This window comes from Epinephelus lanceolatus, chromosome 20 (assembly GCF_041903045.1).
Source record: "Epinephelus lanceolatus isolate andai-2023 chromosome 20, ASM4190304v1, whole genome shotgun sequence".
NCBI classification, from domain to species: Eukaryota; Metazoa; Chordata; class Actinopteri; order Perciformes; family Serranidae; genus Epinephelus; species Epinephelus lanceolatus.
This window is the reverse complement of record NC_135753.1, coordinates 30,469,502-30,488,311: the sequence shown is the minus strand read 5'-3', so window position 1 is coordinate 30,488,311 and position 18,810 is coordinate 30,469,502. Positions and strand designations below refer to the sequence as shown.

At 42.1% G+C, this 18,810-nt stretch overlaps 2 protein-coding genes across 2 annotated transcripts in view; one reads left to right on the top strand and one right to left on the bottom strand.

Annotated features, from left to right (window-relative positions):
* Positions 1-18,810, bottom strand: part of LOC144458910 (leukocyte elastase inhibitor A-like) — a 256,223-nt gene that overhangs the window by 8,619 nt on the left and 228,794 nt on the right.
* Positions 139-8,552, top strand: LOC144458978 (leukocyte elastase inhibitor A-like). Its single transcript, XM_078163008.1, has 9 exons — positions 139-323; positions 2,985-3,122; positions 3,957-4,097; positions 5,500-5,617; positions 6,107-6,249; positions 7,420-7,497; positions 7,752-7,841; positions 7,923-8,103; positions 8,332-8,552. Exons 1-9 carry the CDS (start codon positions 141-143, stop codon positions 8,550-8,552), a joined length of 1,293 nt encoding a protein of 430 aa, XP_078019134.1. The 5' UTR covers positions 139-140.

Sequence of the window (18,810 nt, the reverse complement as noted above, 5' to 3'; positions counted from 1 at the left end):
CTTACCTATTTAAACTTTTTAAAAGCTAATTGTGTTTCACTCAGTCAGAGAAACATATCTTGTCTTATTTAACTTTTCAGGTAAAATATATGCAACAGTTTATAGTGTGATGAATAATGCTTTGCTCTGTTTCAGACAAAATGGAGACAAGAGCCCCATCCAAGATAACCAAGGCCAACACCACCTTCCTTCTGGCTTTATTCAAAAAGCTGAGCAATGAAGACAAGACCGGGAATATCTTCTTCTCCCCGTTCAGCATCTCTTCAGCCCTGGCTATGGTGATGATGGGGGCCAGGGTCAACACGGCCACACAGATGTCCAAGGTACAGTACACACACACACACACACACACACACACACACACACACTGTGGAAGTGAACAGAGTTACAGTTCTCATGGTATCACACCCATTTGGGTGTGTTTATACAAGCATGACATCAAATGTCTTTGAAAAATGGTTGATCTGGTTCATCAAGGTGTTGGAGGCATGTCAGCCAAAACAGCCTCACAATGTCCAGAGGCTTTAGCGTCTCAGGGAGAAGCTCACCCACATCTGGCGCCCTGCCAGGGATATTCCCCTGAGTCTTCAGACTCTGCCCCCTCCACAGAAGATGTGGTGGTCTGGTTCAGGTTCCTCTACATGCTTTCTACCATTTGATAATAACCCCAGTCCGTGTCAGCAGTTGTCCTCCCCTGCTGAACACAGCCTGAGAGCAACCCTGCTTTCCCTCCTGAGGTGTCTAATGGTTTCCCAGAACTTTCATGAGGCCAAGCAAAAGTCCTTCTCTATAGCCTCCCCAAAATACAGAAAATGCCTCTAGAGGAAGGAGTTGAAGACCTGACAGCCAGGGTCCTCAGCCAGACATTCCTAATTCACCCTCATTTCATGTTTGGGCTTACCAGGTCTGTCAGCCTCCCCCACTATCTGATCCAACTCACCGCCAGTTGATGATCAGTTGACTGAAAAGGCATCTTCCAAGTAATTTTAAAAGCACTGACACACACTGGTGTTGGGCGGCTAGCACTGTCGCCTCACAGCAAGAGGGTTGCCGGTTCAATCCCGGGTGTGGGAGCCCTTCTGTACGGAGTTTGCATGTTCTCCCCATGTAAGCGTGGGTTCTCTCCGGGCACTCCAGCTTCCTCCCACAGTCCAAAGACATGCAGATTGGGGACTAGGTTAATTGATAACTCTAAATTGTCCGTAGGTGTGAATGTGAGTGTGAATGGTTGTTTGTCTCTATGTGTCAGCCCTGCGATAGTCTGGCGACCTGTCCAGGGTGTACCCTGCCTCTTGCCCGATGTCAGCTGGGATAGGCTCCAGCCCCCCCGCGACCCTCAAGAGGATGAAGCGGTTAGAAGATGAATGAACATACACACTGGTGTTAGAGATGACAGGAGGGCTCTGATCCAAATTTCCACTGGGAAAGCTCTTACCTACATGTAACTATCTGGCAGCGTTGGTTGGGTGTGGCAGGTGAAAGTGCCTGCACATGCTTTGATTACTCATTCTATCTTCCTGCGTCAGCAGAAATGACAGGGATCTATTCCATTCTGCTTCGGAAAATCGGAGGAGGAATGGTTCAATTCCTGATTTGTAGATCACAAAAATGATCAGCAAAGAAAGCATGAAAGCCAAAATGTGAGCGATATGATCCTTTCTTGAGTGAATTTTGTTGGTGGAATGTAACTTAGCACATTTACTGTACTGAAGTAAAATTTTAAGGTGCTTGTACTTTACATGAGTACTTCCATTTCTCCGACTTCAAACCTTTATTCCACTTCATCTACTCCATTTGAGAGGCCAATATCATACTTGTCACTGCATTTTGTTGTAGCTTTAAGGAGAAGAAGAAGATGAAGATATACTTAATTAATTCCAGAGGGGATATTACATTTCTTTTCACTCTGTTGTCTTATTCACACAGACCCAAAATACACACACATGCACAAACAGAACCTATACATGCATTAGATAGAAAGATTTTGGAGCGAGGGGGCTGCCTTGGAGTGATACCCGAGCAGCTGGGGGTTCATTGCCTTGCTCAGTGGCGTGCCAGCGGTGCCCTGGAGGTGAACTGGCACCTCTCCAGCTACCAATCCCACTGTGATACTTGGTTCATACAGGGACTTGAACTGATGACCCTCCAGTTCCCAAGCCACCCCCAAAGTTACCCTCTAGTTGCCAGTTAATTTTTCTTACTCTCATTTTGTTTTTAATACTTCCGTTCATTTACCTTTTACAGAATTGTATTGCACTTTTACTAAAGGATGTGAAAACTTCTTCCAGCACTCAAAAAGTTTGACCACTTGTAGCCACTGTCCAGATTTGAGTGACCCCAGAACAAAACTGTGCTGTTAAAGCAGCGTACTTTGCAAATTACAAAAGAAATTTGAGATTAAGCAAACAAGCCATGATCATTCTGTATTACACACCCTTGCACCTGGGAGATAATAAAGGGAAATAGGAATGGGAGTTGCAGAGATGGTTGCTTCATCATTTGATTTATTTCATAATTATTTGATTTTATCGGATAAACTTTAAACCAGATAGCCTGGTTTGAATGAATTGTGCCTTCTTTGGCTTTGTACCCAATGGTTGCACACATTGGATGCCGATGGAGCAATTATTCAGTCAGATGTGAAGCTGATGAATGAGGCCATGAATACAAACAGAGCCAAAGCAAGGGACAGCCTCACAGTTTATTGTTAATAGTGGTAATACATTGTGGTAAATGTTAACGGTTGACCATTTACAGTTAACAAGAGGGCATTAGCCCTGGGAGTGAGTGAGTTAGGCGTTAGTTGTGGTGAAGACAACGTGTCTGCACATGTATGCCTTGGTGTGTGTGTCTGCGATTCAACAAGAGGGCGTGGAGAGGTTTATTACACAAGTTAGTCACCAGAGAGTGCAGTTGCACACACACACACGCGCACACACACACAAAGTTATCTTAATAAGAGAAACTATCATTTACATCCCCAGGTCCTCTGCTTCACTGAGGAACAGCAACCGGCATCGGAGGAGGCACAGCCAACAGATGGGCGGTCTGCGATGCAGTCGCAGATGCAGATGCGGATGCAGTTAAAGCAGTGCAGCAAACTGCCAGACTATCTGCTCAAGGTGATAGGAAACCCAAAATAAAGGGAATGATTAATGATTAAACTTGGTGATGTCACCTGGTGAGGAAGTCTGAGATTTTGGTTCCAGAGTATTTTATACTTCATTTCCCACTGCTCCACTGCCCACTGCTTGCTAATTCTGATACCTGCAGCTTTGATTTAGGAATATTAAGTGTAATGTGAAGCTTAAAACAACAAAACAATCAGATTTATGCAGCAGATGGGAAATTCAGTGTTTTGGCACCGTAACAAAAGCACTCCACCCTAACTTTTCTTTGGTCCATGATAAAGTAAAACAACAAAATGGTGGGTAAATGAATGAATTCTAAAAAAAACTCCCCACAGGTTATTTTATATGAATGTTATAGCTGTTAAAGCTTGTTAAAGTTTGGTCTGGTTTTGCCTTCTTCCACTTTCTTTTCAAAAGGTGCCGAAAGTCTCATAAAGAAAAATTAAAAGTCATGGGAGGTTTTGCAGAAAGTCATTCTATCTACAGTAAATGATGAGAACAATGTCTCCAAAATCATCCATTTTATGTCACTATCACTGGGCAGCATTTAGCACATACACAATGGCCACTATGGTAGCATTATTCAAAAAGAAAAGACTGACCATGTAATAAAAGTGCAAAAAGTTTAATTTTCTCTCTCCATAATGGTTGCCTCTGAGTGCAGTGTATGCAACGCTGTAGCACGGAGCACCAGCATTACCAATGATTATGGTGTCTATTCTCATCATTTAACAGTCACACAATCCCAATGACCCATATTAATGTTGTCTTTTCTCTGGCTCAGTGTGTCTTTGTAACACTCAGTTCTTCTCTGGCTGTTTGCAGCACCTGAAACCCCAGGATGATGAAGAAAATGTCCACAGCAGGTTTGCCAAGCTGCTGGCTGCCATCAACAAGCCAGATGACGCCTATGCTCTCAGCACTGTTAACAGGCTGTATGGGGAGAAGACCTATGAGTTTAAAGAGGTATGTGTATGTGAGCCTGTTGTGCTCAGACACCGATGAAGCAAAGCTGTTTTAGTTTTAAGGCCCAGACAAGAGTTTCTAGTATCTTAGTACTGTAGTAACACTTCTTATATATATATATATATATATATATATATATATACACATTTGAATATTTTGCCAGATATTTAATACTCTATTGTTTTTAAAACTGGGTCCAGTAAGTGACCCTGTCCCTAGGAACCCACTGGCTATTCTGGTTGGTACAGGTTGTGAATGTTAAATTGTTGTTATTGTACTTAGTGTTCCTATAATTTGAAGCATTTTCCGGCACAAGAATTTACTTTGGGATAAATAAAGTTCCATTGAATTGAATTGACGTACAAAACCAACATCAAAGATCTTGTGGCAATAAGGCTGACTCTTGCATCGCATCATGTTGCCTGTGCCTCGGCCAGAGTTTCACTGAATACACTGCAAAGACTACAGTCAGCGGCCAACTAGCACGAACGTTGTGAGCCTGCGTGAGAGGCAATAACTCTCCATAGCAGCAGGCAGTGATAGTCTGTTCGTCATAACAAAAAGGGTGACTGGAAAACTGATAGGACGGATTCGAGAGGCTAGTTAGCCTGTTGGCTCATTAACACAAACAATTATAAACCATTTCTGCCAAAGAGTTCAATAGCGCAAAAAAATAATTGTACCTCATAGAGCATGTTGGTTGACTTTAGCTTTTTACTTTTCTCACTTCATTTCTTTTCCTGCACACTGAGCTGAAGTCAGAGTGACTTCATTCAGCGACAGGCTCTGCCCAAATCTACCACTGCCCGGGTAACAGACGCTTACCAACAGCTCGGCAGCTGACCATCAAAGTAGGCTATAAGAAGAGAGATACTTACTTGTATACAATATAAAGCGTATAGATTTGATAAATGCTAGGTAAACCATCTGTATCTACATAACATATTACTTGACTGAGTTTTTTTTAAACTGTTCATATGATTTCATTTCTGGTTATGGTGGTGAAACTGTTGGATTTTTCAGACTTTAGAGTTTCAATTCAGCCTTAAAGTTTGCACAGTATACCTTTTACTTGTGTAAACTCCTGCCATACAGTTGCAGTAAAAAAGTGGCACCTGTGTTGCTCAACCAGCTAACTCTATGATTATGTGATCATTCAACAACCAGAAACCATTAAACCGTAAAATTAAAATGCAAAAGTTGAAGGAACTGAATGCGACTAATGATTGATTGACCAGCCCTGTTCTCTGGGATTAACATATCCATCCTGTGTTCAAAGAACTAAAAACTGTCAACATTCAACTGAAATTCATGCCAATAAAATAGTCGTCTATTTCTTGACATCTCTCGTGTTTGTTAATGGATTAATGTGAGTATTTCACTGTGCTTTTTATGATTCCAGGAGTTCTTAGCAGAGACCCAAAAACACTACCAAGCCGAGCTGGAGCCTGTGGACTTTATAAAAGAGTATGAGGCAGCCAGGGTCCACATCAATGAGTGGGTTGAGGAGCAGACAAAAGGTAGATCTCATATTGACACATTTATCACATAGACTGAAATTGTTGGCCCCCACCCAAGCCTTTTACACCTCAAATTTGACCGAACTTTGGATGAAAACATTACTAGAGCTGCCTGTGTCTCCTTCTTAAAGATGTACTTTGCAAGATTTTCCATAAAAATCAATTTATAGACTCACAATGAAATAATCCCTCTCTGCCCTCTGCCTGTATTTCCTTTTTATTTTCTGTGTTCAGGATGTTTTTGGGTGTGTAGCTGCACAGCGTTTGGGTGAGGTCATGGCTTTATAAAAAGGTAGCCACCAGGTGACACTATAAGCAGCAGGCATCCAAGAGACACAGTGCCAAAAAAAACACAAATATAGCGAGGCGAAAGGCCAAACAGAAGTGAATCTGTGGTTGGTGGTAGGGTTGGCTGCCTAGCATGTTTATAAAAAATTACTGACAATCCTGCATAGTACCTTCAGTGATTTGCTCATTACTCTTCACAAGGTAAAATCAAGGACTTGCTGGTAGAGGGCGTGTTGGACGACAGGACCAAGCTGGTACTGGTCAATGCCATCTACTTCAAAGGCTTCTGGAACCAAAAGTTCAACAAGGATGAGACTGTTGATGCTCAGTTTAGAATTAACAAGGTAACCCTGCACAAAAACAGCTCAAGGTGGAGAAACACCTGAGGAACAAAAGCAGCACTCTGCGCACAGTTAACCTGAGCTCTGTAATGCTGTAGCTGGCATGTGCAGGGCACTCTAATCATAGACCATTACAAAGCTGTGTTTATTTTTCTGGACGGGATTTTTAAGCTTGAAAATGATCTGTCTTTAAGTTTTAAAAAGTTTGTGGTTTGATCTGCCGTAGCTCAGTGAAACCACTGGTGTGCAAACTGCAGCAGACTAGAAAAGATTTTATCCAAGTTCTTCCCCAAATAAGAAATAGTTTGGGAACAATGCCAGCATTCTTGTTGGTCATAGAATTTCAGGGATATCCTTGAATTACATCCTGGAGCTGTGTTGATATGACACCCCATCCCCGCTGCAATTACACTCTTGATGCCAGAGCATTTCGGGAGTTTTCATCTGAGAAAACGACTTAAGCCCCTTTCCAAAACCCACTAACACCCACTAACATCTGGCTTTTGTATTTAATGGGAAAGATTACAATTGGCTTTCTCTCCAATGACAAATGACTCCGCAGAAGTGATGGGTATTTATCAGCTCAGGCTGTTCTCAAGCACCATGCATACATTTTCCTATGAAAAGGAATGCACTGAATATCGCACATATCCCTCGTAATCATGATCCAGTAATCTGTGTATAACCCACGTGCTGGGGAAGGCTGCAATCATGTGACCAATCCGCTGTAGGAAGCAAAGAATAAAGAGGGAGGCAGTTTGGGGAGGTGGATGTGTCAGATAAAACAACTTTGCCCGGAAGACTGGGGTTTGTAACTATATGAAGTTTGAATCATCTTAACGCACATCCTCACCGTGTTTCTTTCCTAAACATAACATAGTCTATTGCCTATTTTTAGCTGGTTTTCTGGGATTTAAAAACAACAACACTGATTTTGATGGAAAACATGGTATTAGCATGTCTTGTGAAAAGTTTTACCAGACTGAAAAATGCAAAGACATCAGGCATTCACTATAGAAATGAAATGTTTTGAGTCTGTCTAGTGATAGAAAACCAAAGATATGCTCATAAACTCAGGTCAGAACTATGATATACAGATCATTATTTTGATGCATGATGTGATGATAACTCACTTTAAAAAAGAATGCTTGTTCTGTTTGCCTCTGTCTTTAGAGTGACACTAAGCCGGTGAAGATGATGAGCCAGAGAAGTGAATTCCTTTTCATCGTGGTTCCTGATCCCAGTTTCAAGGTAAAGTCCATGTTTTACATCAGTATGGTTTTGCCCATTCTATTAAATACAGTGGACAGATTGACCATGATACAAAGAACAGTTGGTTTCATTTTGATAATGACTGAAACCATCAGACTTATGGTTTTTACCATAATTTCCATACGTAACTAATAGAGACGGGGTTTTTTTTTCTCCAAATACCAACGTGTTTCTCAGGATGAATAAATCAGATTATTTTAAATTGAAATGAAAACCTCAATGTGTTTGGACAGATCCTAGAGATGCACTATAAAGGAGAAGAGCTCAGCATGCTCATCTTCCTGCCCAATGACATAGAGGACGACACAACAGGCTTGGAGAAGGTAGGACACATATGCACATACAGTGAACAAATGCACCATTATAAACAGACAGACTAATAATCTATACTGTATTCACACTAGCTGGAGGCGCAGCTGACCTATGAGAAATTTGTGGAGTGGACTCGTTCAGACCTGATGCGTAAAACTGATGTTAAAGTGGGTCTACCTCGATTCAAGCTGGAGGAGACCTACGACATGAACAATATCCTGTTCAGCATGGGCATGGTGGACGCATTTGATGTCAGAAAGAGTGACTTTTCGGGTGAGACACAAACTGCATTCCTATTTTAGGAGCACAACATACGTGACCAAAAAAAGAAATCCAAACATCATAGAAAACCCACACCCAAACAAAAATGTTGTTAAATGCACTTGAAAATTAAACAAGCACAACGAAAAACAAGAGCCAGTAATGCAAAACACAAGGTAGCCTGCATCTCTCATTTAGTGTGCATGATAAAGCAATGGACTCTCTCTGCTCTGCTAACAGGCCTTTCCACAGCCAACAACCTGGTACTGTCAAAAGTCGTTCACAAGAGTTTCGTGGATGTCAATGAGGAGGGAACTGAGGCTGCTGCTTCCACTGGTGCCATTATAACAGCTCGCTCTCTTCCATCCATGTTCGTCGCAGACCACCCCTTCCTCTTCTTCATCCGACATAACCCGACCAACAGCATTCTCTTTGCTGGCCGATACTGCTCTCCGGAGTAAGCACTGCTGTGTGTGCTGCAGACGTGGATGTCAAACCAAACCATCCCTCCTTCATAAAATCAAGAGACACATTTAAAGAGACATTTTTTTGGTCACTCTGTCTCTTTTTGGTTGTTTTGTGTCTCTTTTTGGTCATTTTGCATTTGTTTGTGTCTCTTTGCAGATGTTTTACATCTCTTTTTGGTTATTTTCTCTCCCTTTATGGTCACTCTGTGCATCTTTAGTCATTTTTATCTCTTTGTGGTTGTTTTGTGCCTCTTTGTACTCAATATGCATCTGTAAGGGGGGTGAAGGGATCAGTGTATTTTGAATAAAAAGGATTCTTTGGATCAAGTGGAGAGCAAACTGGATAACCAATGTGTACAAAAATGTACTGATAAATTACAATAAAACCCAGGCTAAAAACAATTGAAACTTACAAGAAATTAAAATGTCCTAAAAAGAGCAAGTTTAAAACAGTCCTTTAAAATGGCCTAAAATGATATGTAATTTCAAATGTCTTAATTTGGGGGAGCAGATTCATCGATGCTGGGGAACACTGTCCTTGTGGCAGGACCGCACCAACTTGTCTCTCTGCCACCATACCCTGAGGCCCTCATAAAAAAAAAAAAAAAACAAAAAAAAAAACAGGAGAGAGAGAGAGAGAGAGAGATGAGCTGTAATAACAAATCCAACAAGCCTGGGCCGACTTTGTTTCTTTTCCACAGAACTTTCAATAATGGGCAGTTATGGTACTCACGCTCACGTCATTTTACGATGCTGGAGCACCGCTCTGTCCTGCCCCAGGTTGGCGGCTCCTCCTTGCCCCCTTGTTAGCCTCGCTGCTTTACACAGTTCTTTTGCTTCTCCCAACATGGCTTCCCTGGCACCTCTGTATAGCAGCTGTTTTGTCTTCTCCTCCCTAGCGCACCATTTGCTGCTCCTCCTGCATCCTTGCGCTTCACTGATTAAAACAAAGGGTTTATACAAAAAGGTAAAAGCTCACAGATGCAGGTATTTACACTAATCAGGTCACTTCTGCTGGCCTGGAGTAAAAACACATTAAAAAGTAGCAGATGCAATTTCACAATAAAAGCATGCAAATAAAACTGAACACTGGAGTAAAATAATTTAAAACAATATGTAAAACAACTAAATAGAAGATAACCACTGCAAAAAAATATGAAAAGCACAACATGCATGAAATCTAAATATAATAATAATAATAAATTTTATTTGTAACGCACTTTATATTTAACGAAAAATCTCAAAGTGCTACAACAGCAAGAAAAGAAAAAATAAGTTAAAACAAGAGTTAAAAGCAGTTATCAAAGTAACACGAGCAAAAATGACAGATTAAAAGATTTTTTAAAAAGGTACGTTTTAAGGCCCTTTTTAAAACAATCAATTGACTGTGGAACCCTCAGGTGTTCTGGGAGGGTGTTCCACAGTCGAGGAGCAGAGGAGCAGAAGGCTCGATCTCCCAGTGTGCGGCTCTTAGTCCTTAAACCATGGGGTTTATTTGAGCACTCCAGAAACTCCGGTAACACTCCAGGGGGTAAAAGACTCCGTCCCAAACTCTGACTCTTCTAGCGCAACACACACACTTCGTAACTTTACACACATACTCGTTTACCATTCCGAGTGGGGACCCCCCTCCCCTCTCTGCTCCACCACTCTCCAGCCCGCACACTGACTGACAGCGTAGCCGGTAAACAGAGCTCAGCTGTTTATTTAGCCTAGCAATATCTCTGGACTATAGTAGCTGCAATGGACGACTTTGAACGCGATTTTGAAGAGTTTCTTGTAGCGGACACAGACCCAGAGCCATACCTGTTTGAGCCGGAGCATACAGATGAGGAACTCCATGTGTTTGATGCTGAGCGGGCGAGAAGAGAGGCTGAATGCACAGAATGGGATTCGGTGCTACTGCTGTCATCGTTGGGGAGATATATCACTTGGGGGGAGAAGTCTGTGGCTGTTGGTGGAGCGGAGTGAGCGTGCTGAGGTCTGGGGGGTGAGGAGTTCTTTGAGGTACTGGGGGGCATTGCCATGGATGCACTGGAATGTGAGGAGGGAGACTTTGTAGTCGATCCGAGCGGAGATGGGTAGCCAGTGTAGTGAGTGAAGAATGGGTGTGATGTGCTCATATTTACGTACTCTCAGCAGGATTCTAGCGGCGCTGTTTTGAATGTGTTGTAATTTCTGTATGCTCTTGCTGGGAATCCCGCTGAGAAGTGCGTTACAGTAGTCGAGTCTGGAGGAAATATAATGATAATATATTAAAGTATAATATAATAAACAATAAAAACATCACTTCTGGCATGTTACAATGCCAAGTAAGGTCCTATAGTTGTAGCCTTAGTTGCCAGTTACTTTTTCTTACTCTCATTTTGCTGTTAAAAATCACTAATTTGTCTCTTTCTACCATAGATTTTAATCTTTACACTTGTTGAACTGATATCTGGCAGAGCAATGGAATCCTATCTATATACTGCCCTCTAGTGGTGACACTGTGTTACTACACCTCTGTGCTTGTGTCGTCATTGTTAAAGTCAATGAAGTTAAAGTTAAATAGGGACACTTCCGGTAAGTATTTTCAAAATAAAAATAATAGCATCAGATGTTGCGGATTATGGCCACTGGAGGGCAGTATTTACATGTGCTTGTATTACATCGGATAATTAAACGCTTTGTGTAACCATAAGCTCTACCAAGCTTCAAGGCAAGCATAATAGTATATAAAAACTATTAAAGGGCCAGTGTGTAAAATGGGTTGAAAACACTGACATCAGTGGTCAAATTCTAGATTGCAGGGCTCACTCGCTCACCCCTCCCGTCGGGTAAATGAGGGTGGCCTCGTAGGGACAAAAAGCCTTGCGCACAAGTTTTTCAGGAGTAGGTGTATCTAGTGATGAGGTGAATATTTATTTAGAAATCTAAACCATGTTACGATATTGTAATGAATCACTCACGAGCAGGAGACCAGAGGAGCATTCGGAAAAAAGGCCAGTTTATTTGAGCACTCCAGAAACTCTGGTAACACTCCAGGGGGTAAAAGACTCCGTCCCAAACTCTGACTCTTCTAGCGCAACACACACACTTCATAACTTTACACACATACTTGTTTACCATTCCGAGTCGGGACCCCCTCCCCTCTCTGCTCCACCAATCTCCAGCCCGCACACTGACTGACAGCGAAGCCTGTAAACAGAGCTCAGCTGTTTATTTAGCCTAGCAATATCTCCGGACTATAGTAGCTGCAATGGACGACTTTGAACGCGATTTTGAAGAGTTTCTTGTAGTGGACACAGACCCAGAGCCATACCTGTTTGAGCCGGAGCATACAGATGAGGAACTCCATGTGTTTGATGCTGAGCGGGCAGAGAAGAGAGGCTGAATGCACAGAATGGGATTCGGTGCTACTGCTACCATCGCTGGGGAGATATATCATCAGGAGGAAAAACGCCGCAGAGAGTGCATCACAAGGAGTGAAGTTGTGTCTTCTTTTCCTTGCAGATGACGGTTTGGTTTCATTCTCTCCTGTTGCGTGGTAAGTGTGGTCCATTCGCAAACTTTATGACTAAAAAACTTTTCACTACTCTCTATCGACGAACTACTAAAACTCTCTGCTGTTTCCTCCTCCTTCTTCCTTCCTTCCGCTGTCTTCGTTGGTTCATTTATACACGCGAAACGCGTTCTCTGGCTGGCTGGATTGTCCACTCGGTCTGCCTTACATACATGGCGGCGCAAGATGGCGACCTCTCTAAAGCAAGGCCCTTGCTATATATATACAGTACAGGCCAAAAGTTTGGACACACCTTCTCATTCAATGCGTTTTCTTTATTTTCATGACTATTTACATTGTAGATTCTCACTGAAGGCATCAAAACTATGAATGAACACATGTGGAGTTATGTACTTAACAAAAAAAGGTGAAATAACTGAAAACATGTTTTATATTCTAGTTTCTTCAAAATAACCACCCTTTGCTCTGATTACTGCTTTGCACACTCTTGGCATTCTCTCGATGAGCTTCAAGAGGTAGTCACCTGAAATGGTTTTCCAACAGTCTTGAAGGAGTTCCCAGAGGTGTTTAGCACTTGTTGGCCCCTTTGCCTTCACTCTGCGGTCCAGCTCACCCCAAACCATCTCGATTGGGTTCAGGTCCGGTGACTGTGGAGGCCAGGTCATCTGCCGCAGCACTCCATCACTCTCCTTCTTGGTCAAATAGCCCTTACACAGCCTGGAGGTGTGTTTGGGGTCATTGTCCTGTTGAAAAATAAATGATCGTCCAACTAAACGCAAACCGGATGGGATGACATGTCGCTGCAGGATGCTGTGGTAGCCATGCTGGTTCAGTGTGCCTTCAATTTTGAATAAATCCCCAACAGTGTCACCAGCAAAACACCCCCACACCATCACACCTCCTCCTCCATGCTTCACAGTGGGAACCAGGCATGTGGAATCCATCCGTTCACCTTTTCTGCATCTCACAAAGACACGGCGGTTGGAACCAAAGATCTCAAATTTGGACTCATCAGACCAAAGCACAGATTTCCACTGGTCTAATGTCCATTCCTTGTGTTTCTTGGCCCAAACAAATCTCTTCTGCTTGTTGCCTCTCCTTAGCAGTGGTTTCCTAGCAGCTATTTGACCATGAAGGCCTGATTGGCGCAGTCTCCTCTTAACAGTTGTTCTAGAGATGGGTCTGCTGCTAGAACTCTGTGTGGCATTCATCTGGTCTCTGATCTGAGCTGCTGCTAACTTGCGATTTCTGAGGCTGGTGACTCGGATGAACTTATCCTCAGAAGCAGAGGTGACTCTTGGTCTTCCTTTCCTGGGTTGGTCCTCATGTGTGCCAGTTTCGTTGTAGCGCTTGATGGTTTTTGCGACTCCACTTGGGGACACATTTAAAGTTTTTGCAATTTTCCGGACTGACTGACCTTCATTTCTTAAAGTAATGATGGCCACTGGTTTTTCTTTAGTTAGCTGATTGGTTCTTGCCATAATATGAATTTTAACAGTTGTCCAATAGGGCTGTCGGCTGTGTATTAACCTGACTTCAGCACAACACAACTGATGGTCCCAACCCCATTGATAAAGCAAGAAATTCCACTAATTAACCCTGATAAGGCACACCTGTGAAGTGGAAACCATTTCAGGTGACTACCTCTTGAAGCTCATGGAGAGAATGCCAAGAGTGTGCAAAGCAGTAATCAGAGCAAAGGGTGGCTATTTTGAAGAAACCAGAATATAAAACATGTTTTCAGTTATTTCACCTTTTTTTGTTAAGTACATAACTCCACATGTGTTCATTCATAGTTTTGATGCCTTCAGTGAGAATCTACAATGTAAATAGTCATGAAAATAAAGAAAACGCATTGAATGAGAAGGTGTGTCCAAACTTTTGGCCTGTACTGTAGGTAAGAGCTTTCCCAGTGGAAATTTGGATCAGAGCCCTCCTGTCATCTCTAACACCAGTGTGTATGTTCATTCATATTCTAACCGCTTCATCCTCTTGAGGGTCGCGGGGGGGCTGGAGCCTATCCCAGCTGACATCGGGCAAGAGGCAGGGTACACCCTGGACAGGTCGCCAGACTATCGCAGGGCTGACACATAGAGACAAACAACCATTCACACTCACATTCACACCTACGGACAATTTAGAGTTATCAATTAACCTAGTCCCCAATCTGCATGTCTTTGGACTGTTGGAGGAAGCTGGAGTGTGTAGTGTAATGTACTGATTTACTGAAGACATATACTGTACCTTTTAGCTGACCTTTAAAAGATATGTGTTGAAGCAATATAATCTGTGCAACTGACAAATTACACACTGGTTTAATATTTCATGTATTCTTATGACACACACACACACTTATTGAGCACTTAAGCATTGTGGTGGAGAAGTACCTAGGACTCACTGTGAATCATTTCTAAAAATAGCATGAGGATGGGTTCAGAAAACACTAGTGGAAAATTAGGGGAATTACAGCTTGTCCTGAGAATGACCCTAGAGGGGGAAAGGACTAAAAAGTGCTGAGTCAGCAGAAATATGACACCATTATGGTGGAGAAAAAGTGACTCAGCAGAGGTGGGATATCGTTACGATCACAGCCAAGTGGGAAGGATTAAGGGAAAGAAATGACTCAGCAGAAATTCTACGATAAAAGAGCGAGCGCAAACAAAGAAATTCCAGCCTTGCTCCGGAGCTTGGCTCATTTGGGTTGTGATGTGTTTGTTGCCTGCGAGCACATTAAACTCAGTTGCATCTGATTCTACGTGTCTCCAGTGATTTTTTGACCTCTGAGTATTTGAGTTTTTGATATCTAATGGAAGACAAAGAAAGTCCGTTTGAGAGGAGAAGAGCGAGGTCGCGAGCTAACTGGCCCGGCTCGGGACCTTGACTTTTTTGCTTCTACATTATTTGGCGAGCCAGCCAGGAGGACGAGGAGGTCGGATCCTGAGATCGGGGGGCGCTTGGCTGCACATCAGACGTACAGGTGGCCACCAGATAAGGTAAGCAGAGCCTTTTTTCTGCCTAAACCGGGTGCGTCTGAGGTGCAGTTGGGAGCCGCCCAGGTCGGAGGTATTTGACAAATTCCTCTCCTAAAGAACCTAAAATGTGATGTAAAAATTACTAACTAATAACACAACATTGGAACATAGCTGATATATTGCTGGAGACAACTGAATCTAGTGCAACACATTGTGTGTGTGTGTGTGTGTGTGTGTGTAAGTTAGAGAGATAAACATGGAGAGTGAATGTGGGAGTGAGTGAGTGAGTGAGTGAGTGTGTGTATGTGTGTGTGGAATGTGGGGGAGTGAGCTAGAGAAACCAAGCAGGCAAAAGAAAGAGTGAACGTGTGTGTGCTGAATGTATGGTAACAAATGTAGTGAGGAATGTAGTAAGAGTAAAGTATTTAAAGTATTAAGAGTATTTAAAGTATTTAAAGAGACAAAAGTGCACAATAAGAGAAGAAAAGAGTCAGAGATACTCAAAAGCATATCCGTGGTTACCGCTATTGACTTGACAAACGCATCCTTTAAATCTGTAAAGGCAGGGGCGTTGAGCCAACCAATAGGCTGCTCGGGCGGAATGCAAAAATAAGAGAGTCAGAGGTACTCAAAAGCGAATCCGTGGATACCGCTAGCGACTTGCCACGCACACCTTTAAGCCTGTAGGGGCAGGTGTGTGTGAGTCAACCGTTGGGACAGCTTAGACGGAGAGCTTAGGGAATAGAGATTAAGAAAAGGCCTAAAGTAAAAAAGCTTCTGTGGATACCGCTGTTTTGAAGAAAGTGACCTCCCAGCCAAGAAGGAGGGGAGTCACCGTAGACAGAACAGGTCTGACACGGGCAGAACGCTTAAAATGTTGCAACCAAAGAGATAAAGGAAAAGTAAAAAAGACAAAAAACAAGTCAAAACAGTTAACAGATCGATCAAAGTGTAAAAATTGTAAAAACCTAACTGTAAGCTATAAAGTTGCTGTACATACATTGTAGTATATTTAGAAGTAAGTTGTAGTAAACACAGTATAATCTATTTAGAGTAATGCACGAAGCGTTGTATAAAGTGTTGTAAATACAGTAAAGTGTTAAATAAAATGTAACTGTAAAAAGACTGACAAATCATTGGGAGACTGACTAAACAGAGAGCACAAAAGGAGGGGGTGAGGCATGCAGCCAGCATAGAGTGAGGAACACAGCCAACAGAAGTGGGCTTATACAAAAAACAAAGCTTTGTTAAAATTTGATAGTTTGGTTCTGACCTCTATTGGGTTAAAGGTCATTACAAACAAAAAAGACATTTTGAGGCCTGAATGTTTTATCATAATCTGGTATCTGTGTGTTTGTTTTATGTGATTTGTTTCAAAGTTTTGTTACATGAGGTAGTTATTAACAGTGTCTCAGTGAAACAAAACCAGACAAGGGTAACCTAACGGTGTCAACAAATTGTCTGGGGACTGGAAACCTAACGGTGCCAACAAAAAGTCCACATGTTTCACTGATTGAACCAGTTGCTCGGGTGAACTCCATACAAACTGGCTGGCTGTTAAGGGGAGAATAAAAAAGAAATATCTGTTATTTTAATTTAATTTTATAGATGAATAAAATAAGTGATAAGTATAGTCTCATAAATGAATAGAATAAGTAATAAAATTATAAATTATAAATGATAAGTAGTTTTAGTTTATATGTATAGTTTTATAATAAATAAAATAAGTAATAAAATAAAGAAAAAAGAAGTTGAGATCAAGCTGTTAAGAGTTGGATGGAAGAGGGTGACAGCAGTAGTAATGAAATTTGGGCCGAAGAATATTGCATGACTGATGGTTCAGTGGACACTAGAGGCATAAAAAACACATTTTGGGTTGGAAAGAAGCTACATAGACAGCGAAGGGGGTGAGCAGATAGAGAGAATCAAACTAAGCTGTTAAATAAATCAAGTACACAGGCCTCGCTGCTGCAACATTGGGAGATCACATTAGGCTGTCTGATAAGGCCTCGCTGCTGCAACATTGGGAGATCAAATTAGGCTGACTTCACTGGTACAACATTGTGGACCAAAGATAACACAAATAGGGAGAGTAATAAGGCAAACACATAAATTTCACCAGTGACAGGTTAAGAGGTGAGGTTATACATAACTCACATCAGAACACCTGAAATAGATGGAAGAGGGAAATGAAGGGGGAGATGAGATTATAACAGAGAGTCATTGCGTCACTGAGGGTCCAGTAGAATTCAGGGGCATAAGAGCGCATTTTTGGCTGGAGAAGAACATACTTTGACAGTAAAGGGGTAGAACATTGGCAAGACGAGCAGGAGATCAAACAAAAACTTTGGCAGGTCACCAAATTTGTTAACTTGAAGAGAGTAAAAGAGTTATTTCCAGGTGTCCCGTGGGAAGTGATTTTGCGCAGACTGTGGGTTCCTTACTCATTAAATCCGCTGCTGCAGAATTTGTGTGATAATCATAAGGACGCGCCGGTAGCTTCACTCCCTCTACACCAGATGAGAATACGAGGTCACGAAGGAGAGACACATAATCCACGACTGTGGATTGTTGTTGTGCCCAGAAAAGTTGATTTGGGAGACATGAACATTTGGCTGTTTAACCAAAGCCCCCCTAGGAGACAGGTCACATAAATTAGAATATAATCTTTGAAAAAGAAATAATAATAATAATAATCATATTAATAATATAACAATAAAAAAAAAAGAAACTACAGTTACAGTAGAGGACATTATTAGCACTGATAAGCACAAAAGAAACAGACGAGCAACAAGAAATTCCAAGAGCTGGCACAGTGAAACAAGGCTTCAAGGAAAGATGGAAAAAAGGGTCTGACACCCATAGAGATAGTGATGACATAAATTCCAGGTAGGAGAAACTGAATCCAGCGTTGGGTGACTAAATGGCACAAAAGAACATCAGGAAAAACAAAAATAAATAAATAAATCAAAAATCTGGGGGGAAAAAAAAAAAAATTGTTGGCCTAAGGATGGAACCTTCAACCTGGCATGTTGCGACGAGGTGGATACAGAACTAAATACATTGAGGCAAAAGACACTAAGGTGAGTTATAAAAAAAGAACAATAAGGTTAAGGAAAGGGAGGTATTAGGGTGGTTTAGACAAGCAGGGGGTAGGAAGCGAATGTTGCAAGTAGTCAAGTCAAGTTAAGTCAAGTCAAGTCAACTTTATTTATAAAGCACATAAAAAAACAACTCACATTGACCAAAGTGCTGAACATATAAAAAATAGAAAATGAAAAATACAGAGGAAACACAATAACAAAAAAAACCAAAGCCATAGCAGCAACATACATAAATACATAAATCAAGGCACAAATAAGCACAGAGTAGGAGATTAAAATATCATGTCAGAAGAATACAAATTTTTTTAGAAGAGATATGTTTTGAGCCTAGATTTAACCGAGCCAAGGGAGTGCAGCAGGCATCCACAGGACCCACGGGCACTAATGGATGTGAGACCCATAGCCCCACCCCTACCAGCATCACCACCACCATACCCACAAGACACATCACCATCAGAGACGGGACAATACCCACTGCGCTCGGTGGGGGAGGCAAGAGCAGCAACAACAATGGAAGGCCAAGTGGAGGGAAGGTTCACAGTGACCTTGGCCAGAGATACGAAGGCCAAGAGCAGATGAAAGAAGACGCTCCCCACACGCAGAACACTGACAATCCAGTGCCACTCATTACCACTCCAGAGGCCCCCGAGGTGGCGGGGTCGAGTTGGACCTAG

What these genes read in the sequence shown, in the direction of transcription:
- LOC144458978 (XM_078163008.1), top strand. Translation starts at nt 141, where the DNA reads ATGGAGACAAGAGCCCCATCCAAGATAACCAAGGCCAACACCACCTTC. An exon ending in TGCCAGACTATCTGCTCAAG is followed by an intron (nt 3,123 to 3,956) that starts GTGATAGGAAAC and finishes GGCTGTTTGCAG; the next exon opens with CACCTGAAACCCCAGGATGA. An exon ending in CAGAAAGAGTGACTTTTCGG is followed by an intron (nt 8,104 to 8,331) that starts GTGAGACACAAA and finishes CTCTGCTAACAG; the next exon opens with GCCTTTCCACAGCCAACAAC.